The sequence below is a fragment of the Hyla sarda genome, chromosome 1 (genome assembly GCF_029499605.1).
Source record: "Hyla sarda isolate aHylSar1 chromosome 1, aHylSar1.hap1, whole genome shotgun sequence".
Lineage (NCBI taxonomy): Eukaryota > Metazoa > Chordata > Amphibia > Anura > Hylidae > Hyla > Hyla sarda.
Genome location: NC_079189.1, coordinates 603,509,890 through 603,533,888, shown reverse-complemented (window position 1 = coordinate 603,533,888; position 23,999 = coordinate 603,509,890). Strand labels below are relative to the sequence as shown.

Below are 23,999 nucleotides of genomic sequence, written 5' to 3'. Positions count from 1 at the left end.
GTTGGTTTAAAAGAAAAAAAGGTTTTCACCGGAGTACCCCTTTAAATGGGCACTGTCAGATACAAAAGCTTTTATACGTTGTACATCATGGCAAAACATAGGGGGAGATTTATCAAAACCTGTCTAGAGGAAAAGTTGCCCAGTTGCCCATAGCAACCAATCAGATCGCTTCTTTCATTTCTAACAAGGCCTCTGCAAAATGAAAGAAGCGATCTGATTCGTTGCTATGGTCAACTTTTCCTTTGCACAGGTTTTGATAAATCTTCCCCATAATCTTTCTAATATTCTCCATAAGAACATTTTATTTCCTTTTTACAGAAATCATGGCTTATAAAAAAAAAAGACCTCTAGGGGTCCCCATACCATCCAGAACATAATCCTGTCTGGTTGCAGCATCATCTTTGTCCCAGCTGAAGCACAGGCTGGGAAAAAGTCCAGGAAGTGAGTATGGGACTAGCACTTGTCTGCGCATACTCCTTTCCTATAAGATTGCAGCATGAAAACAGAGAGGAGGGGGTTACAGAGCAGCCTGCAGGGATTGGATGAAGAGACACAGCACAGTACAGCAGACTCAGGGAGGAAGATGAGTCATGCAGTGAGGACACGCCCCCTCCAAAGCACAGAATGGCAAACCAAGTGTGCAAAGAAGGTATTTGTGCGAGAAATATAGGTGCTAGACACAAATATTACAGTATGAGTATATGATCAGGATTAGGTATTGAGTAACATATATAATGTTTTTTTGCTATTTAAAACTATAACATGGTCAAAAAAGTTTAAATTTTTGCAGACAGATTCCTGTAAGGTGGCAATGGCATCTTAACAAGCCCCCCAAAAATTATCTTTTGGGGAGTAGAGGCAGGTTTGGTGTCAAGTGAAAGAGAATATATATGGCTTTTTTTTTACTAAATCTGACCAAAAATTATTCCGTTTTTGAGAGCATTTTCAGGTTTTTAAGATTTAACCTGTCCAACCACAGAAGGCAGAACATGTGCGGCTGTGTAGAAGAAGTAGTTGTAGTAACAGTGACAAAAGCAGCAGTATAGTATGGAACATAACAGATTAGAAAACATTTATACATTAGCTTCTGCAACCAAAATTTAGTGTTTGTCTTCTTTGCCATCTCCACCTTTCTCATTCCACAAGTATAAAGCATATAATACTGTAGGATAAAACAAGACTGAACACAAGAGCTTCACAGCCCTTCTACAGATCATAGGGAATATCTCCATCTACCTGATCCTGATCCTGTGGAAGAAGAGGACGGGGACACCTCTCTGCTGCTGTTCTCTTACTGGATCTGACTGTAGGGAACACATACAGAGACTGAATTCATTCTTTACATACAAATAATGAGAGGACGTGTGTATATAGTCATGTCTATTACCTGCTGATGTGAGGGGCTGCTGATCCTCCATCATCACCTGATCCTTGTACTGATCCTTGTGTCCTTCTACATACTCCCACTCCTCCATGGAGAAATAGACCGCCACGTCCTGACACCTTATAGGAACCTGACACACAATGATACAGTCATCACCCCGACCCCTCCAGTAGTGTTACTGTATAATGTCCCAGCATTCCCAGCAGTGTCACCTCTCCAGTCATCACCAGACCCCTCCATTACTGTATAATGTCCCAGCAGTGTCACCTCTCCAGTCATCACCAGACCCCTCCATTACTGTATAATGTCCCAGCATTCCCAGCAGTGTCACCTCTCCAGTCATCACCAGACCCCTCCATTACTGTATAATGTCCCAGCATTCCCAGCAGTCACCTCTCCAGTCATCACCAGACCTCTCCATTACTGTATAATGTCCCAGCATTCCCAGCAGTGTCACCTCTCCAGTCATCACCAGACCCCTCCATTACTGTATAATGTCCCAGCATTCCCAGCAGTGTCACCTCTCCAGTCATCACCAGACCCCTCCATTACTGTATAATGTCCCAGCATTCCCAGCAGTGTCACCTCTCCAGTCATCACCAGACCCCTCCATTACTGTATAATATCCCAGCAGTGTCACCTCTCCAGTCATCACCAGACCCCTCCATTACTGTATAATGTCCCAGCATTCCCAGCAGTGTCACCTCTCCAGTCATCACCAGACCCCTCCATTACTGTATAATGTCCCAGCAGGGTCACCTCTCCAGTCATCACCAGACCCCTCCATTACTGTATAATGTCCCAGCATTCCCAGCAGTGTCACCTCTCCACTCATCACCAGACCCCTCCATTACTGTATAATGTCCCAGCATTCCCAGCAGTGTCACCTCTCCAGTCATCACCAGACCCCTCCATTACTGTATAATGTCCCAGCATTCCCAGCAGTGTCACCTCTCCAGTCATCACCAGACCCCTCCATTACTGTATAATGTCCCAGCATTCCCAGCAGTGTCACCTCTCCAGTCATCACCAGACCCCTCCATTACTGTATAATGTCCCAGCATTCCCAGCAGTGTCACCTCTCCAGTCATCACCAGACCCCTCCATTACTGTATAATGTCCCAGCAGTGTCACCTCTCCAGTCATCACCAGACCCCTCCATTACTGTATAATGTCCCAGCATTCCCAGCAGTGTCACCTCTCCAGTCATCACCAGACCCCTCCATTACTGTATAATGTCCCAGCAGTGTCACCTCTCCAGTCATCACCAGACCCCTCCATTACTGTATAATGTCCCAGCATTCCCAGCAGTGTCACCTCTCCAGTCATCACCAGACCCCTCCATTACTGTATAATGTCCCAGCATTCCCAGCAGTGTCACCTCTCCAGTCATCACCAGACCCCTCCATTACTGTATAATGTCCCAGCAGTGTCACCTCTCCAGTCATCACCAACCCCTCCATTACTGTATAATGTCCCAGCAGTGTCACCTCTCCAGTCATCACCAGACCCCTCCATTACTGTATAATGTCCCAGCATTCCCAGCAGTGTCACCTCTCCAGTCATCACCTGACCCCTCCATTACTGTATAATGTCCCAGCAGTGTCACCTCTCCAGTCATCACCAGACCCCTCCATTACTGTATAATGTCCCAGCAGTGTCACCTCTCCAGTCATCACCAGACCCCTCCATTACTGTATAATGTCCCAGCAGTGTCACCTCTCCAGTCATCACCAACCCCTCCATTACTGTATAATGTCCCAGCATTCCCAGCAGTGTCACCTCTCCAGTCATCACCAGACCCCTCCATTACTGTATAATAACCCAGCATTCCCAGCAGTGTCACCTCTCCAGTCATCACCAGACCCCTCCATTACTGTATAATGTCCCAGCATTCCCAGCAGTGTCACCTCTCTAGTCATCACCAGACCCCTCCATTACTGTATAATGTCCCAGCAGTGTCACCTCTCCAGTCATCACCAGACCCCTCCATTACTGTATAATGTCCCAGCATTCCCAGCAGTGTCACCTCTCCAGTCATCACCAGACCCCTCCATTACTGTATAATGTCCCAGCATTCCCAGCAGTGTCACCTCTCCAGTCATCACCAGACCCCTCCATTACTGTATAATGTCCCAGCATTCCCAGCAGTGTCACCTCTCCAGTCATCACCAGACCCCTCCATTACTGTATAATGTCCCAGCAGTGTCACCTCTCCAGTCATCACCAGACCCCTCCATTACTGTATAATGTCCCAGTATTCCCAGCAGTGTCACCTCTCCAGTCATCACCAGACCCCTCCATTACTGTATAATGTCCCAGTATTCCCAGCAGTGTCACCTCTCCAGTCATCACCAGACCCCTCCATTACTGTATAATGTCCCAGCAGTGTCACCTCTCCAGTCATCACCAGACCCCTCCATTACTGTATAATGTCCCAGCATTCCCAGCAGTGTCACCTCTCCAGTCATCACCAGACCCCCCCATTACTGTATAATGTCCCAGCATTCCCAGCAGTGTCACCTCTCCAGTCATCACCAGACCCCTCCATTACTGTATAATGTCCCAGCAGTGTCACCTCTCCAGTCATCACCAGACCCCTCCATTACTGTATAATGTCCCAGCAATCCCAGCAGTGTCACCTCTCCAGTCATCACCAGACCCCTCCATTACTGTATAATGTCCCAGCAGTGTCACCTCTCCAGTCATCACCAGACCCCTCCATTACTGTATAATGTCCCAGCATTCCCAGCAGTGTCACCTCTCCAGTCATCACCAGACCCCCCCATTACTGTATAATGTCCCAGCATTTCCAGCAGTGTCACCTCTCCAGTCATCACCAGACCCCTCCATTACTGTATAATGTCCCAGCAGTGTCACCTCTCCAGTCATCACCAGACCCCTCCATTACTGTATAATGTCCCAGCATTCCCAGCAGTGTCACCTCTCCAGTCATCACCAGACCCCTCCATTACTGTATAATGTCCCAGCATTCCCAGCAGTGTCACCTCTCCAGTCATCACCAGACCCCTCCATTACTGTATAATGTCCCAGCAGTGTCACCTCTCCAGTCATCACCAGACCCCTCCATTACTGTATAATGTCCCAGCATTCCCAGCAGTGTCACCTCTCCAGTCATCACCAGACCCCTCCATTACTGTATAATGTCCCAGCAGTGTCACCTCTCCAGTCATCACCAGACCCCTCCATTACTGTATAATGTCCCAGCAGTGTCACCTCTCCAGTCATCACCAGACCCCTCCATTACTGTATAATGTCCCAGCATTCCCAGCAGTGTCCCCTCTCCAGTCATCACCAGACCCCTCCATTACTGTATAATGTCCCAGCAGTGTCACCTCTCCAGTCATCACCAGACCCCTCCATTACTGTATAATGTCCCAGCATTCCCAGCAGGGTCACCTCTCTAGTCATCACCAGACCCCTCCATTACTGTATAATGTCCCAGCATTCCCAGCAGTGTCACCTCTCTAGTCATCACCAGACCCCTCCATTACTGTATAATGTCCCAGCATTCCCAGCAGTGTCACCTCTCCAGTCATCACCAGACCCCTCCATTACTGTATAATGTCCCAGCATTCCCAGCAGGGTCACCTCTCTAGTCATCACCAGACCCCTCCATTACTGTATAATGTCCCAGCATTCCCAGCAGTGTCACCTCTCCAGTCATCACCAGACCCCTCCATTACTGTATAATGTCCCAGCATTCCCAGCAGTGTCACCTCTCCAGTCATCACCAGACCCCTCCATTACTGTATAATGTCCCAGCAGGGTCACCTCTCCAGTCATCACCAGACCCCTCCATTACTGTATAATGTCCCAGCATTCCCAGCAGTGTCACCTCTCCAGTCATCACCAGACCCCTCCATTACTGTATAATGTCCCAGCAGTGTCACCTCTCCAGTCATCACCAGACCCCTCCATTACTGTATAATGTCCCAGCATTCCCAGCAGTGTCACCTCTCCAGTCATCACCAGACCCCTCCATTACTGTATAATGTCCCAGCAGGGTCACCTCTCCAGTCAGCAGCTCCATCATCTTGTTGATCAGTTCTAGGATCTTCTGTTCATCCATTTCCTCATGTATCAGGGAGTGAGGTGGGGGCCCCGGGATTGGGCTCAGGGTTCTTCCCCGTCCTTCACACACAGGGGCCCGACAGCGCCCACTAGAGGACTTCTTCATTACTGTGTAATCCTGTGTATGGAGAGACACATTAATATATCACTACATATATTCCCAGAATCCCTCACCTCTCCAGTCATATCCATCTTTTCCTTTATGTTTTACTAGCAGCACAGATGAGGGTATTAGGGTATTCTACCCTCCGCAAACTGGTAGGACCGGTGGAATTTTATTGACAAATTACACAACAAAATAAAGTCACACCTCCCTACCCTATAAAGAGGGAGATCACCTACAGTCCCCCTGTGTTTATTTAAAGGAGTACTGCAGCCTTAGACAACTTAAGTGTCTGATCGCGGGGGGGTCCGACTGCTGGGACCCCCCTCAATCTCCCATACAGGGACCCGGAACTGCTGCAGCTCTGCAACTGTGTTGTCAATCTCACTAAGAGGTCGACAGACATGCCCCCCTCCCCCATTCAGCCCTATGGGAGAGGCGGGGATGCACGAACACTGAATTTCCGCCTCTCCTATAGAGATACATACGTGTCGGCCGCAGAGCCAGAGCCCCGTAAAGGAGATAGCGGAGGGGGGAGCGGTCCCAGCGTTCGGACCCCCCCCCCCCCCCCCCCCCGAGATCAGACACTTATCAATAAGTTGTCTAAGGCTGCAGTACTCCTTTAAGTCCTCCCAGGCAGTACTACTGGTGGTGATCTCCCTTTGGAGTAACCCTGCAGGGTCTTTCTTCTTAGGGGCCTGTTTCCAAGGTGGGCATGGCCATTTAAAAACTTTCCAAAAGGACAGGCCGTTGCTGTAGGCGATGGTTCCAGTCTGCAGGATCCCATGGACAGGAAAATCGATTGTGCTGTTAGGAGGTAGACATTTTTTTTGCCATCTCCCCCCTTTGAGCCATTAGAGGAGGTGGAGTTAAAGTTTGTTACCTGGAAGGTGGCCTCTTTTACTGGTCGTTACTTCTGCAAACCGAGTTGGGGAACTCAGTGCCCTCTCCACCTTCGAGCCCTATGCTAAATTTCTACAGGATCGGGTGCTGCTGACATTCCTGCCAAGCTTTATCCCCAGGGTGCCCACTTTCAGGGATATTAACCATTAAATCTCTCCTTCGGTGTTGGCTCCGCTACCCTTCTCAGAAGTTGAGGTCTTCATAACCTCGATGTGTCGAGATGCCTTTGGATCTACCTGGATCTGTCCAAGAAATTTAGGAAGGACAAAAATCTCCTTAACCTCTTCACTGGTACCTGTAAGGATCGCAAGGCCTCAAAACCATCCATTTGTAGGCTATTTAAAGGGGTATTCCAGGAATTGTTTTATTTGACTATGCTACAGGGGCTGTACGGTTAGTGTAGTTCATAATATAGTGTCTGTACCTGTGTGTGACGGTTTTCTTACAATTCATCTGTGATTATTGCCCCAATATTAATTTTTAACAGCATACGAAATTACTCACGTCTCGGGATTTCCCAGGTTGCAGTACGTCGAGACCTGACATCACTAGTCAGGTGATCAGAAGGAGCCTATCCAGCTGTAGGCCCCCTGGTTAGAAAACACTGGCCCTGATTTACTATGAGTGTAGGGTTTTTGTCTGTGATGGGGCGCATGAGGGTTTTTTTTTGTCCACACTGGAAGGTACAAAAAAATTTGGGAATAAACAATGGCTCTTCAGGTCTGTGAAAATCTGAGGTGAGAGACAACACCCCGACAACCAGCAATGCAAAAGCATAACATTTCCAAAGCATTTTCCAAATTCCTGAGAAATTGAATTGGGTATAAAATCTGCTCTGTAAATTATGGCAATTTTATTTAAGAAATAACACACTTTTTGTTTTTTTCACACAATTTGGGAATACTATTTGAGTATGCAAGCCATAGCGACAATATTCTACAGACCAGACGGAAGAAAAGGCTGAAGGTGGATTATGTTAGCAATCCGACAAATAAAGTTGTGCAATAAATATTGAATAAATTACAGATCAAGTTAGAAAGTACTACCATGGAACAATGCAAACATCAAAGTAAACAGTAAAATTTCCACACATTTAAAGGGGTACTCCAGTGGGAAAAAAAAACATTTTTTTAAATCAACTGGTGCCAGAAAGTTAAACAGATTTGTAAATTACTTCTTAAAAAAATCTTTATCCTTCCAGTACTTATTAGCAGCTGTTTGCTACAGAGGAATTTCTTTGATTTTTGCATTTCTTTTTTTGTCTTGTCCACAGTGCTCTCTGCTGACACCTGCTGCCCATATCAGGAACTGTCCAGAGCAGGAGAAAATCCCCATAGCAAACCTATGCTGCTCTGGACAGTTCCTGACACCGACAGAGGTGTCATCAGAGAGCACTGTGGACAAGACAAAAAAGAAATTCAAAAAGCAAAGAATTTCCTCTGTAGCATACAGCTGCTAAAAAGTACTGGAAGGATAAAGATTTTTTTAATAGAAGTAATTTACAAATCTGTTTAACTTTCTGGCACCAGTTCATTTAAAAAAAAAAAGTTTGCCACCAGAGTACCCCTTTAAGGTATATAAATTAAATATTTGTCCATATATCCTATCAAGTCTGGAATCAAATTTCCAATGAAATTAGGAGTTTGGTGAACAAGTCTTTTTAATTTTGGTTTACCTAGTATATGCATGTTCCCCATAAGAACCATGCTGGGGGGAAAACCGACCATTTTACCTGCTTTTGCACCAGCCTCTGGCAGTCGGGTTTTCAAAATTCACTCTTCTCCGCTTTTGTGATTTTTTTGAAAAATGTCGGGTTACGCCCATTTTTGATAAGCCACGTCCCAATATTTTGTAGGGTTTTCTCAAACTCTCTGAGTGATTTGTGAGAATGTAGACAATTTTTTTGTCCAAACATGTCGCAAAAAGTGTCGCACAGGCGTGCGCCTATATTTAGTCCATAAAACCAGATAAAAACTGTTGGGTTTGGCTTAGTAAATGAGGCCCACTGTGTTTCAATGGGTGGGGTGGCTGATGTGTGGGAGGAAGGAAAGTGATCTCAAAATTTCAAGCATGGAACTGTGGGATGTGTAGTTTAGAGAACAAAATCCAACAGGAAAGATGGAAAAATCTCCAAAAGGCATCAAGGTACAGATTAGACATTCTTATAATATGTCAACAAAAGTTAGATTTTATTTATTTCCATCATTTACACTTTCAAAATAACAGAAAACCAAAAAATGGCGTCTGCAAAAGTTTGGGCACCCTGCAGAGTTAATATCTTGTACTGCCCCCTTTGGCAAGTATCACAGCTTGTAAATGCTTTTTGTAGCCAGCCAAGAGTCTTTCAATTCTTGTTTGAGGTATCTTTGCCCATTTTTCCTTACAAAAGTCTTTCAGTTCTTTGAGATATCTGGGCTGTCTGTCACGCACTGCTCTTTAAAGGTCTATCCATAGATTTTCAATTATGTTGAGGTCAGGAGATTATGAAGGCCATGGGAAAACCTTCAGTTTACGCCTCTTGATGTAATCCCCTGTGGATTTCGAGGTGTGTTTAGGATCATTATCCATTTGTAGAAGCCATCCTCTCTAACTTCAGCTTTTTCACAGATGGCATCAAGTTAGCATCCAAAATTTGCTGAAATTTTATGGAATCCATTTTTCCTTCTACTCATGAGATGTTCCCTGTGCCACTGGCTGCAATACAACCCCAAAGCATGATTGATCCACCCCCATGCTTAACAGCATGGGGGTGAAAAGAACCTCTGTCCATTTTCATTAAATTCTATTCCCCTTCTTCTCCAAACGTACCTTTGCTCATTAGGGCCAAAAATTTCAATTTTAACCTCATCAGTCCACAGAACTTCTTTCCAAAATGCATCAGGCTGGTTATTTGTTCATTTGCAAAGTTCAAACGCTGATTTTTGTGGCGAGGACATAGAAGAGACCATATTTGTAAAAGTATCTCTTTATAGTGGAATAGTGTACCACAACTCCAGTGTCTGCCAGATCTTTCTGGAGAGATTGTGCAGTCAAACTTGGGTTTTGAATTGTTTTTCTCACAATCCTGGGAGCTGTTCAATCTGATATTTTTCTTGGTCTTCCAGATCTTGCTTTAACTTCCACTGTTCCTGATGACTGCCATTTCTTAATTACATTCCGAACCGAGCATATTGACATCTAAAAACGTTTTGCTATCTTCTTATAGCCTTCTCCAGCTTTGTGAGCGTCAACTATTTTCAGTTTCAGATTTCTAGACAACTGCTTAGAAGAACCCATGGTGCTGATTGTTGGGGCAAGGTCAGATGAGTCTGGGCATTTAAAACCTTTGAGATTGACACCTCCTGGTCTTCCCAGATGATGCTTGAGAACAATCCATGACACTGGCAGGTCTCAGCTTTGCAAAGGGGGCAGTGCATGCTATAAATTCTGCAGAGTGCCCAAACTTTTGCAGATGCCATTTTTATGTTTTCTGTTATTTTGAAAGTGTAAATGATGGAAATAAAATCTAACTTTTGTTGACATATTATAAGAATGTCTAATCTGTAATTTGATGCCTTTTGGAGATTTTTCCATCTTTCTTGGCTTCTTTATGTATAATTTTTACCTGGGGTGCCCAAACTTTTGATCCCCACTGTAACAGTGGCCAATGAATGCACAGGCTAGGTGATATAAGGTCCTGCTTGACTGACATATTCCTCTTTCTTTGCTGCTACCGCAGACGAGTACACACACACACATATATATATATATAGTGTTTTTATATTCATATGTATTCTGTTATTGTGTCTTCTGTCTCACCTATTTCACAAAATTCTTATTTATTATATTTCTGTCATTTTTATATTTTTATCTAATATTTTCCTTCCTAATATTATTTATATTTATTTTCTAATTCTATCCTTTCCCCGTTATTTCTATTCCCCTATTCCTTTCATATATTCATCATTTCCTTTCATCATCCCCTACATTGGTGTATTTTCGCCGCTATTATTATTGTTACCGGCTTTTTCTCTCTGTTCCTGCCCCTCCCCCCCCCCCTTGTCCTGTACGCATTTTCATCTTCACTCTCGCAAGATTACAGTTCAATTGGTGATCATTTGAACTGTTCCCGCCCTCACTCCTCCTCAGACGCAGCATTCCTGCTTCCAGTCACTTCACGTATAAGCTCTGTGTGTTCCTCCATTACCTCAGTCACTGACTAACCTAACTTCGGCTGTATTTTTTCCTGACTGCAGTTCATTTCTAATACTCTGCTGCTCCATACTGTCTGGTGCAGTTAAATAATATATACATTTTTCCCTATAATATATACCATTAACTATTCCTAATATATATATATATATATATATATATATATATATATATATATACCCCTACCGTGTTTCCCCGAAAATACACCCTACCCCGAAAATAAGCCCTAGCTGGATTATCGGGGTGGGCTGCAATATAAGCCCTAACCCAGAAATAGACCTAGACCAGTGGTCTCCAACCTGCAGACCTCCAGATGTTGCAAATGTTTGCAACATCTGGGAGGTCCGCAGGTTGAAGACCACTGACCTAGACAATGCCCGGGCTGCAAATATTATAAAAAACAAACTTTAACTTACCTTCGTCCTCTGTTCCCCCACTGCTAAGGAACCGGCCTCGCTGTCCTCCGCTGTTCTCGCTGCGGTCCTGGGGATGGGAACATCTCAGAGCCTTCAGCCTATCACCGGCCTGCTCCTTACATGACAGTCGGCTCAGCCTATCATTGGCCGAGGCGGGACATCGCTGCGTCCGGTGATAGGCTGAAGGCTCTGAGACATTCCCATCCCCAGGAAGCAGCAAGAACAGCGGAGGGACCATGAGGCTGGTTCCTTAGCAACGGGGGAATGGAGAACGAAGGTAAGTTAAAGTTTGTTTTTTAATATTTGCAGCCCGGGCACAGGAATACGGTACAAAGTACAGCGCAGCGGCGGATAATTATTTGGCAGGGGGGGAGAGAAGCTGCGCTCGCGGGTGACATACGATTAGTCCCCCGATGTGGGGTGCAGCGCTGGGCTGATAAACCGGCAGGGGGACAGGGGATGTTGGAGGGCAGAGCTGCGCCCATCATATGATAATGGGGGGGGGGTGTAAATACCGTTAAATACCATGGAACCGCCATGTTGTTCAATGTACATATCGTAAATAAATAAGCCCTACCCTGAAAATAAGCCGTGTGTTTTTTGTGACTAAAATGAATATAAGACCCGGTCTTATTTTCGGAGAAACACGGTATTATATAAATTGTAGTAGCCCATTTACTAATTAATTAATTAATTCTATATTAATTAATTGGATATTAACTAATAATTTTTACAATATTATTTCATATTTTATATAAAATATAATGTGTCTTCTGAACAAACCTCTTCTGAGTCTGTGGCGAAATCTGTGGCTATTGCAATATCCCAGTCTTTCGCTAATAAAGCTGTCCAGAGCATTAAACATAGCCAAAATAATTCTCAGAAACACAGGAAAACTATTCCGATGACCCTTCCTATTATCCAGTTGATTCGGAGGGTGATGATACAAATTTTGATTAATTTGACTCTGGAAATGCCACTGTTATTTTTTACAATATACCTTTTTTGATCCCTCCCACGTCAGTCATCCTAGGTCGGGAGAATGGATCCCAGATCCTCAAGTGGAACAATTTTTATCCCACTGGACCAAAAAAGGGCTTGATAAAAAAAATCTCATAATAAAATTAGAGCACAGTGCCCTACGCCTAATAATGCAGCAACCTCCGAACTTGATCCCATACTAATTAAGTACCTCCAAAAATCTGAGAAAAGCCCTAAGAAGGGTGTTGAACGTGCCTTCAGGACATGTCAGGATAAGGTCCTTGACCTCCTAGGCCCACTTACAAAAATTTTGGAGCTATCGGAAGAAGCCTCAGTTTCAGGCACTCCTATTGATATTAACACCCTAAAGGGTTGTTCTCAAAGGGCTATATGCCTTTTAGGCAATTCTAACTAATCCATTTCCATTGAGCAGAGATGGTCAATACTAATGAAATTAGATCCCTTGCTAGCAAACCTGGCCACTTCTGAATCCTCCACATCCACTGAGGGTCTCCTGTATTCCTCCTTGGATAAGGTGCTAACCTCACTAAAAAAGGTCTTTTCAAATATTTTTGAAATTTTTGGGAAGGCTGGGAAAAACTTGGGCCATTTTCCCGGCCGAGCCCCGCAGTTCAGATCACAATATCGAGGCCCCCCTCAACATGACAGACAATCCTTCAGTGTGCCTGTCCCTCAACCCCAAACTTTCTTCCCCTATATCAAGGACGGCCCTGGAGGACAAGGGGTCAGAGAGGCGCCAACTGATCAAGACCCTATTCAGGCAAGTCTCCATCATCCTTTTTTCCAACTTCCAGTTGGTGAAAGGATCATTTTTTCCACAACTGGAAAATGATCTCTTCCGACCAGTGGATTCTCAACACTGTACTGGGTTATCAGATAGAATTTCTATCCAGTCCCTTCCAGGATCTTTTACCAAACCCAATATATTTTTCCAAAACAGACCAAATGTTGGTGCAATCAGAGATCAGAGACCTATGTGCGAAAAAAGCTATTGTTCAAGTTCCCCTAAACTCTACAGGTTTTGTAAGCAATCTTTTTCTAGTAAAAAAAAAAAAAGAAAGACGGCGGTCACAGACCTGTCATAAACTTGAGACTTCTCAACAATTTTGTACGTTAACCTCACTTCAAGATGGAAGGTATCCATCTACTAAGAGATCTCTTACTAAAAGAGGACTGGTTGGTAAAAATCGACCTCAAGGACGTGTACCTTACAGTCCCTATTCATCCTGTCCCTCAACCTTAACCTCAACCTCAATCTCCAATTCATCTGGAACAAACAAAATGGCAATTTACTTGCCTTCCTTTCGGCCTCTCCTCTGCCCCTTGGTGTTTCCAGAAACTAATGAAACCGTAGTAGCTTCTCTATGATCCAGAGGAGTTCATCTAATAATTTATTTAGACGATATTCTTATCATGGCCGCTTCTCGACATTTGGTCACCCTTCATATGGAATGGACCTTGTCCCTTTTATCCAATCTCGGATTCATAATCAATTACGAAAAATCTATTCTAACTCCCTCAAAAGAGATAGAGTTTCTCGGGTTTTCAGTGAACATCCATACTACCCTTCTCAGTCTTCCCTCAAAGAAATTGAAGAAAGAAATCCAGTCCATCCTCAACAAGGACAAAATTTCTCTTCGCTCTATAGCTCGAATTGTGGGACTCTTGTCCGCTTCAATTCAGGCTATATTTCCAGCCCTATTACATTAAAGGGCTCTTCAACGGTTAAAAACCCGTCATCTAAGAGAAGGTCTAGGATACTCAGACGACTTTTGTCTGTCTTTAGAAGCCAAAGAAGAACTCCTTTGGTGGCTTCAGTACATTCAGGACCTCATTTTGGTATCAGATGCGAGCATCAATGGTTAGGGAGCTCGTCACAGTTCTCTTTCAACAGGGGGAAAATGGTCCCCCTCGGAATCCCAAATGCATATCAATTGTCTAAAACTTTTAGCCGGCTTTTTTGCTTTAAAAAGCTTTGTGAAAGACTTATCCCACATTTGTATATTGATCCGCATGGACAACATTTCAGCGATTCAATACATCAATCGTCTTGATGGAACGAAATCGGAATCCCTCGCCAACATCACCAAAGATCTTTGGCATTTCTGCCTGAACAGAAACATTACTCTAAAAGCGGAGTATCTTCCAGGTCTTTCCAATACTGTAGTAGATTGGATATCTAGTCGATTCCAGCGATTGGAAGCTACATCCATCGTTTTTTCATCAAATCAACCTTCTATGGGGTCCTCTTCATCTGGATTTATTTGCCACTTGACTCAATCGCCAACTACCTCTATTTTTCAGTTGGCGCCCCGATCCGGAAGCATTAAGAGTGGACACTCTCCTACTAATTTGGCCTCCAAAGATTCTTTATGCGTTTCCTCCCTTTGCTCTCATTCACAGACTTGTTCTCCAAGTACCCATTCAGAAATCGACTCTAGTCTTGATCACTCCTTGGTGGCCGACAGTCTTGGTTCCCACAAATTCTGGGAATGTTATTGGACTATCCGAGACTCCTTCCGGAACTCCCAAATCTTCTTTCAGATCCATCAGGGAATCTTCACCCACTGATCCAATCGCATTAATTTCCTATGGTGGTTTGGCTGATTTCGGGTCAATCCCTTTTGACTCAGAATTTTCTCAGTCAACTAGAAACATTCTCTCGGGAGCCTGGGCGTCGGGTACCAGGATTGCTTACCGATCAGCCTGGAAACTTTGGGTTGATTGGTACACACAACAGGATTTGGATCCCTTACATGCACCTATCCCCCATATCCTGAATTATCTATCAGCCTCTTTTGATTCGGGCAAGGCTTATCGTACCTTGAATCTCTATAGATCAGCTGTTTCTTTTGATCATGATCCTGCCAACTCCATTCCTTTTGGCAAACATCCCTTAGTTTGCAAACTTCTTAAAGGAATAGTTTTAAACGTCCTCCTTTGCCTAAATATCCGTCTACTTGGGACGTTAACAAGCTTCTTAACTTATTTCTATGCAGGGATGACAACGATTCCCTTTCATTAAAATTATTATCCATCAAACTCACTACTTTTCTTTGCCTTATCTCTATTAAATGAGTTTCTGATGTCAGAGCTTTAGATATAGCTCAGAGACAATATTCACCTCAGGGTGTTACTTTTACTGTTTAAAGACGTATTAAAACCAGTCTACATCAGGTTTTCTATCCTTCTGTTCCTCACAATGATAAACTTTGTTTAGTTCGTTGTCTTAAATCCTATGAGTCTAAAACTATTCTCTTACCTCATTCTTCTTCTTCCCAACTTCTCATTTCCTATTGTAAACCTCACTTACCGGTTTCTTCTGCAACTTTGTCTAGATGGGTCAAACAGGCTATGTCTTTGACAAACATTGATATTTCCACGTTTGGTTCCCATTCTACTAGAGGAGCAGTTTCTAATAACCTTTTTCAAGCAGGAGTATCTTTGTCTGATCTTTTGAAAGCAGCCAACTGGTCCTCAGATTCCACTTTTAAGACTTTTTCCTTCAGACCTGAATCTCATGTTTTTATGTCTCTACTTTAAAGGGGTATTCCAGGCAAAAACATCTTATCCCCTATCCAAAGGATAGTGGACAAGATGTCTGATCGCGGGGGGGGCCCGCTGTTCATACCCCCTGTGATCTCCCTGCAGCACTCGCATTCTATGCGGGGCTGCGTCTCCAGTTTCGGAAGCCTCAGGGTTTCCGGGACTGGGGACGTGATGTCACGCCACGCCCCCTCCATTCATGTCTATGGGAGGGGCGCGGTGTAACATGAATGGACATGAATGGAGGGGGCATGGCGTAACGCCATGCCCCCTCCCTTATACATGAATGGAGGGGGCGTGGCGTAACGTCATGAAACCTCCGGGTTTCCGGGACTGGGGACGTGACGTTACGCCATGTCCCCTCCATTCATATCTAAGGGAGGGGGCATGATGTTATGCCACGCACCCTCCATTCATGTCTATGGGAGGGGACATGATGTTACGCCACGCCCCCTAAATTCATGTCTATGGAAGGGGACATGACGTTACACTTATACATGAATGGAGGGGGCGTGGTGTAACGTCATGTCCCCTTCCATAGACATGAATTGAGGGGGCGTGGCGTAACATCATGCCCCCTCCCATATACATGAATGGAGGGTGCGTGGCGTAACATCATGCCCCCTCCCTTAGATATGAATGGAGGGGGCGTGGCGTAACATCATGCCCCCTCCCTTAGATATGAATGGAGGGGACGTGGCGTAACGTCACGTCCCCAGTCCCGGAAACCCGGAGGTTTCCGAAACTAGAGACACAGCTCTGCATAGAATGCGGGTGCTGCAGGGAGATCGCGGGGGGTCCCAGCAGCGGGCCCCCCACGATCAAACATATATATAATGCAAGGCCTCCTGTCTTGAAATAAAATTGGAGATTTTCCTATCCTTGGTGACAGAAAATATAGATTTTATGAAAGACAGGAGGCGAGCATTATCCCTCCCTTAACCCATCCCTCTAATTATTTTATATTCTATTTTTCAGTATACTAACCGTCCTAGAATATGGATTTATTTGTTATACTTCACTTTTTGTCGGATCTTCACCATGTTCCTCTGTCAAGTTTTTCGATGAATGAATATCTCTGTCACCTGGATGTCGTCCTTCCTGAGACCTCCGACTCTGACCTGTTTTTCAAGTTACTTCCTGATGGATTCACTGGATTCTATTGGTTGACTCTTCTCAGAACTTTTGTTATCTTATGTTATTTATTCAAAGAAAGAGGAATATTTCAGTCAAGCAGGACCGTATATCACCTAGCCTGTGCCTTCATTGGCCACTGTTATGTGTAGCATGTTTGGTTGTCTATACCTGCAAGCTGTCTATCTAAAAAGTTTTCTTGTTAACTATTGAAAAAACATTTTTAATATTGCTGCTATCTGTTGCAGTAAGTGGAAAGAAAAGTAAAAGCGACCGTCTCTGGCGCTGGTCTGCTGCGGTGGACAGGACTAGGACATCTGGTATAGTGGTATAAAAGATTTATTATATAAAACACATGCAACGCGTTTCTGGTCCGAAACAGACCCTTCATCAGGCAAGGAGCACCTTGCCTGATGAAGGGTCCGTTTCGGACCAGAAACGCGTTGCATGTGTTTTATATAATAAATCTTTTATACCACTATACCAGATGTCCTAGTCCTGTCCACCGCAGCAGACCAGCGCCAGAGACGGTCGCTTTTTCTTTTCTTTCCACTGATTTTTACTGGGAGAACGAGTCGATCCCAGAGGACCGTGGCTTCAGGTCTGGATATTGCATAAAAGCCTACGGAGGTGTTGATCTCTTAGCACAACCCCATTTGGTGAGTAATGCTCTTGAACACTACCTATACCTCTTCATGAACGTACTTCACTAGGGGCGCAGTCTCTCTTTTTGACCTTTTCTTATCTGTTGCAGTAAAGATATTGCATAGAATGCTCGCCTCCTGTCTTTCATGAAATCTAGATTTTACGTCACCAAGGATAGGAAAATCTCCAATTTCCGAATCGCTAACTGATCCTCATTTGGGCAGACTATATTGTTCTCCCTCCCATAAGGGTTTCTACTTGCTAAATCCCCATCTCTGCTGGTAGGACGTGAAGAAACTGCTAGGGAGAAATTTCTAGCGATAATAGTCATGTTCTATATACTCTATGCTTGTAATAATACACAGGGGACTAAGGGTGATGTCCCTCTTTATAGGGGAGGGAGGGGTGTCTTAGACTTTAGTTTGTTGTGTAATTTGTCAATAAAATTCTACCTGTCCTACCAGTTTGTGGGGGGTGGAATATGCAATCTGTGCTTCTGGTAGGACTAAAGGGGTACTCCATAAGATGTCAGATCGCCGGGATCCCGCAGCTGGGAACCCCCTGTATTTACCATGCAGCACCCACCTGTAGCGGCTTCTGGAACCGCCGGAGGTCCTCAGGCTGAGTCCATGTCGACTACCGGGACGGAAGATTGTGACGTTACGTCTCCGCCCCTGTGTGACGTCACACCCCACCCCTCAATGCAAGTCTATGGGAGGGGGCGTGACAGCTCTCACGCCCCCTCACATAGACTTGCATTGAGGGGCGGGGTGTGATGTCACACAGGGGCGGAGACGTAACGTCACAATCTTCCGTCCCGGTGGTCGAGATGGACTCAGCCTAAAGACCTCCAGCGGTTCCAGAAGCCGCTACAGGTGGGTGCTGCATGGTAGATCCAGGGGGTCCCCAGCAGCGGGATCCCGGCGATCTGACATCTTATCCCCTGTCCTTTGGATAGGGGATAAGATGTCTAGGGGCGGAGTACCCCTTAAGGGAAAACAAATTGGGGGGGAGATTTATCAAAACCTGTCATGGGCTAAATTGCCCATAGCAACCAATCAGACCGCTTCTTTAATTTTGATTGGTTGCTATGGGCAACCCAGCAACTTTTCCTTTTGGACAGGTTTTGATAAATCTCCCCCATTATCTTTAGAAATTAATAATCATTACATAGATAAGAATGAGGTCATGTGACATCACTCCCAGAATCCCTCACCTCTCCAGTCATATCCATCTGTTATTACATAGATAAGAATGAGGTCATGTGACATCACTCCCAGAATCCCTCACCTCTCCAGTCATATCCATCTGTTATTACATAGATAAGAATGAGGTCATGTGACATCACTCCCAGAATCCCTCACCTCTCCAGTCATATCCATCTGTTATTACATAGATAAGAATGAGGTCATGTGACATCACTCCCAGAATCCCTCACCTCTCCAGTCATATCCATCTGTTATTACATAGATAAGAATGAGGTCATGTGACATCACTCCCAGAATCCCTCACCTCTCCAGTCATATCCATCTGTTATTACATAGATAAGAATGAGGTCATGTGACATCACTCCCAGAATCCCTCACCTCTCCAGTAATCCGGAAGAGTATCTCTAGGGTGAGGTCTATTATCCTGTCGGCCATCTTGTTCCTGTCTCTCTCCATGGTTGATCAGGAAACTTCTCTTATATAGAAGATATCAGCAGAGGATCCGGGGTTGGAGAAACCTGAAGGGAAGAAAAGGAGACGATAACAAGTACAACAAGTCCCAGAAAGAAGATAAAAGACATGAAAGAGTTACGGGTCATGTGATGGTCAATGGGGAAATAAAGAGCAGGTCGTAAAGGGGTTAATGGTGCTGTCCCCTCCCCCACCCCTCCTGATGACCACACACATACCTCCACCTGCAGACTGTACAGAGCCGTGTACTTACCCTGTGCTTACACCACCTGCCATGATGTCACAGTCATGTGATCAGTCACATGGAGGAGGAGGAGTCACATGATCAGGGGCTGCTGCTCTAGGCTCATCTGCTCAGTGTATGCAGGACTCTGCTGTGCTGGTTGTGATCGCTGCTGGATGAGCTGAAGTTATGTGTATGCAGCAGAGCTGTGTGTGTGTGATGTGCGTGGTGCAGAGCTGTGTATGTGTGTGTTATATATGTCTGCAGCAGAGCTGTGTGTAATGTGCATGTAGCTGAGCTGTATGTGTACACAGTAGAGCTGTATATGTGTAATGTACATGTAGCTGAGCTGTATGTGTACACAGTAGAGCTGTATGTGTGTAATGTGCATGTAGCTGAGCTGTATGTGTACACAGTAGAGCTGTATATGTGTAATGTACATGTAGCTGAGCTGTATGTGTACACAGTAGAGGCTGTATATGTGTAATGTACATGTAGCTGAGCTGTATGTGTACACAGTAGAGCTGTATAAGTGTAATGTACATGTAGCTGAGCTGTATGTGTGTAATGTGCATGTAGCTGAGCTGTATGTGTACACAGCAGAGCTGTATGTGTAATGTACATGTAGCTGAGCTGTATGTGTACACAGTAGAGCTGTATATGTGTAATGTACATGTAGCTGAGCTGTATGTGTACACAGTAGAGCTGTATATGTGTAATGTGCATGTAGCTGAGCTGTATGTGTACACAGTAGAGCTGTATATGTGTAATGTGCATGTAGCTGAGCTGTATGTGTACACAGTAGAGCTGTATATGTGTAATGTACATGTAGCTGAGCTGTATGTGTACACAGTAGAGCTGTATATGTGTAATGTGCATGTAGCTGAGCTGTATGTGTACACAGTAGAGCTGTATATGTGTAATGTACATGTAGCTGAGCTGTATGTGTACACAGTAGAGCTGTATATGTGTAATGTACATGTAGCTGAGCTGTATGTGTACACAGTAGAGCTGTATATGTGTAATGTACATGTAGCTGAGCTGTATGTGTACACAGTAGAGCTGTATATGTGTAATGTGCATGTAGCTGAGCTGTATGTGTACACAGTAGAGCTGTATATGTGTAATGTGCATGTAGCTGAGCTGTATGTGTACACAGTAGAGCTGTATATGTGTAATGTACATGTAGCTGAGCTGTATGTGTACACAGTAGTGCTGTATATGTGTAATGTACATGTAGCTGAGCTGTATGTGTACACAGTAGAGCTGTATATGTGTAATGTGCATGTAGCTGAGCTGTATGTGTACACAGTAGAGCTGTATATGTGTAATGTGCATGTAGCTCAGCTGTATGTGTACACAGTAGAGCTGTATATGTGTAATGTGCATGTAGCTGAGCTGTATGTGTACACAGTAGTGCTGTATATGTGTAATGTGCATGTAGCTGAGCTGTATGTGTACACAGTAGAGCTGTATATGTGTAATGTACATGTAGCTGAGCTGTATGTGTACACAGTAGAACTGTATATGTGTAATGTACATGTAGCTGAGCTGTATGTGTACGCAGTAGAGCTGTATATGTGTAATGTGCATGTAGCTGAGCTGTATGTGTACACAGTAGAGCTGTATATGTGTAATGTACATGTAGCTGAGCTGTATGTGTACACAGTAGAGCTGTATATGTGTAATGTGCATGTAGCTGAGCTGTATGTGTACACAGTAGAGCTGTATATGTGTAATGTACATGTAGCTGAGCTGTATGTGTACACAGTAGAGCTGTATATGTGTAATGTGTAATGTGCATGTAGCTGAGCTGTATGTGTACACAGTAGAGCTGTATATGTGTAATGTGCATGTAGCTGAGCTGTATGTGTACACAGTAGAGCTGTATATGTGTAATGTACATGTAGCTGAGCTGTATGTGTGCACAGTAGTGCTGTATATGTGTAATGTGCATGTAGCTGAGCTGTATATGTACACAGTAGAGCTGTATATGTGTAATGTACATGTAGCTGAGCTGTATGTGTACACAGTAGAGCTGTATATGTGTAATGTACATGTAGCTGCGCTGTATGTGTACACAGTAGAGCTGTATATGTGTAATGTACATGTAGCTGAGCTGTATGTGTACACAGTAGAGCTGTATATGTGTAATGTGCATGTAGCTGAGCTGTATTTGTACACAGTAGTGCTGTATATGTGTAATGTACATGTAGCTGAGCTGTATGTGTACACAGTAGAGCTGTATATGTGTAATGTGCATGTAGCTGAGCTGTATGTGTACACAGTAGAGCTGTATATGTGTAATGTGTAATGTGCATGTAGCTGAGCTGTATGTGTACACAGTAGAGCTGTATATGTGTAATGTGTAATGTGCATGTAGCTGAGCTGTATGTGTGCACAGTAGTGCTGTATATGTGTAATGTGCATGTAGCTGAGCTGTATATGTACACAGTAGAGCTGTATATGTGTAATGTACATGTAGCTGAGCTGTATGTGTACACAGTAGAGCTGTATATGTGTAATGTGCATGTAGCTGAGCTGTATGTGTACACAGTAGAGCTGTATATGTGTAATGTGCATGTAGCTGAGCTGTATGTGTACACAGTAGAGCTGTATATGTGTAATGTACATGTAGCTGAGCTGTATGTGTACACAGTAGAGCTGTATATGTGTAATGTGCATGTAGCTGAGCTGTATGTGTACACAGTAGAGCTGTATATGTGTAATGTGCATGTAGCTGAGCTGTATGTGTACACAGTAGAGCTGTATATGTGTAATGTGCATGTAGCTGAGCTGTATGTGTACACAGTAGAGCTGTATATGTGTAATGTACATGTAGCTGAGCTGTATGTGTACACAGTAGAGCTGTATATGTGTAATGTGCATGTAGCTGAGCTGTATGTGTACACAGTAGAGCTGTATATGTGTAATGTACATGTAGCTGAGCTGTATGTGTACACAGTAGAGCTGAATACAGATGTAGACAAATTTGTTAGTACATTATGTTAAAGACAGAATATCCCACAATGCTCTATGAAATTAAACTGACAAAAATAATAATGAATAACAATAACTGATGGAAATCAGATGTTGTTTTTGAATTTTGGTTTAACAGAATCATTTTGAAGAACAAAATTATGAAACTGTCCAGGACAAACATGATGGTTTTCTAGAAAACTTAGAGTAACATGTCCCTAATGTCACATTATTTCCTAAGGTCTGTCCTGGAATTCGTGTCCCGGGTGTTACCTATTTATAGGGAGAGGAGTGGTGACTGTGCTGTTTGGAATAATGGTGTGAACCACATTGATCATCAGAAAACCAACGAGACAGTTGTCTCCAGAGATTAGTAAGAACATTTCTTACAGGTTAAGGGTCAGGTCACATGAACGGAGCTACAGTGTATTTTACACTGCCGATCCGCCGGCGATGGACCCTACATTGTTGCCTCCAGCTGTGCCTGCTCGCTATGAGCAGACACACTGCAAAGTACGAGTTGCTGGATGCATGCGCAGTATACTCGCACACATTGCGGCTGCTCTCGGCCTAGCTCAGGGAGCAGGAGCGATGTGTGCAAGTATACTCCGCATGCAGCGACTCGCATATCGCAGAGTGTCTGGTCGTAGCGGCGGATTGCCGCTATGAGCAGGAACAGCTGGAGGCACAATATAGTGTAAAATACTCTGCGGATCCGTCCGTGTGACCCTATCTAAAGGCTGTAAGACATCTCCAAGTCACTTGATTTTCCTGTCACTACAGTGTTACATATTCAAAAGTTTGAAAAAGAAGAAAATAGAGATGAGCGAATTTACAGTAAATTCGATTCGTCACGAACTTCTCGGCTTGGCAGTTGATGACTTATCCTGCATAAATTAGTTCAGCTTTCCGGTGCTCCGGTGGGCTGGAAAAGGTGGATACATTCCTAGGAAAGAGTTTCCTAGGACTGTATCCACCTTTTCCAGCCAACGGGAGCGCCTGAAAGCTGAACTAATTTATGCAGGATAAGTCATCAACTGCCGAGCCGAGAAGTTTGTGACGAATCGAATTACTGTAAATTCGCTCATCTCTAGAAGAAAAATCTGTGCAGTTCGACATAGACTGGAGACCTGATTACCGAGGATACTGTTATGCTCATCACCCCGTGTGCCTGATTTGGAATAAGTAAAAAAAATATGTAAAACAGTCCTACTAGGTAAGGCTGCATTCACATCACGGTTGCAGCCTACAGCTTCCGGATCCGGCTCTGAAATCCATTCACTTTATTGAGCCGATCAGAGTCAAACAGTGACTCCAGTCGGCTCATTTTTGCCCCATATCCGGTTTTGTGATCGGACCTAGAACCTTAGTATACTAACGTTTTAGGTCCAGTCACAAAACCGGCTACAGGGCAGAAATGAACCGACGGGAGTCACTGTTTGATTCCGGACGGCTCAATAAAGTGAATGGATTTCAGCGCCGGTCTGGCTGGGGTATAGGAGCGCCTGGTTTTCCCAGAGGGGTGTACATGGGTGACAGTGGGGAGAACAGGAGTGACAGAGGCGTGTACAGTGGTGACGGGTGACAGAGGGGGGTACAGGGGTGTCAGAGGGGTGTATAGTGGTGACGGGTGTCAGAGGGGTGTACAGTGGTGTCAGATGGGGGTACAGTGGTGTCAGAGGGGTGTACAGGGGTGTCA

At 44.4% G+C, this 23,999-nt stretch overlaps 1 protein-coding gene across 1 annotated transcript in view; it reads right to left on the bottom strand.

Annotated features, from left to right (window-relative positions):
* Positions 1 to 19,536, bottom strand: part of LOC130295831 (uncharacterized) — a 139,566-nt gene extending 120,030 nt beyond the window's left edge. The window contains exons 1-4 of the mRNA XM_056547079.1: positions 19,006 to 19,536; positions 5,418 to 5,597; positions 1,388 to 1,514; positions 1,237 to 1,304 (exon numbers count right to left, since the gene is read on the bottom strand). Coding sequence (XP_056403054.1) covers positions 1,237 to 1,304; positions 1,388 to 1,514; positions 5,418 to 5,597; positions 19,006 to 19,083 — 453 coding nt within the window. The 5' untranslated portion in view covers positions 19,084 to 19,536. The remainder of the gene's footprint in view (positions 1 to 1,236; positions 1,305 to 1,387; positions 1,515 to 5,417; positions 5,598 to 19,005) is intronic.
* Positions 19,537 to 23,999: the final 4,463 nt, after the last annotated feature.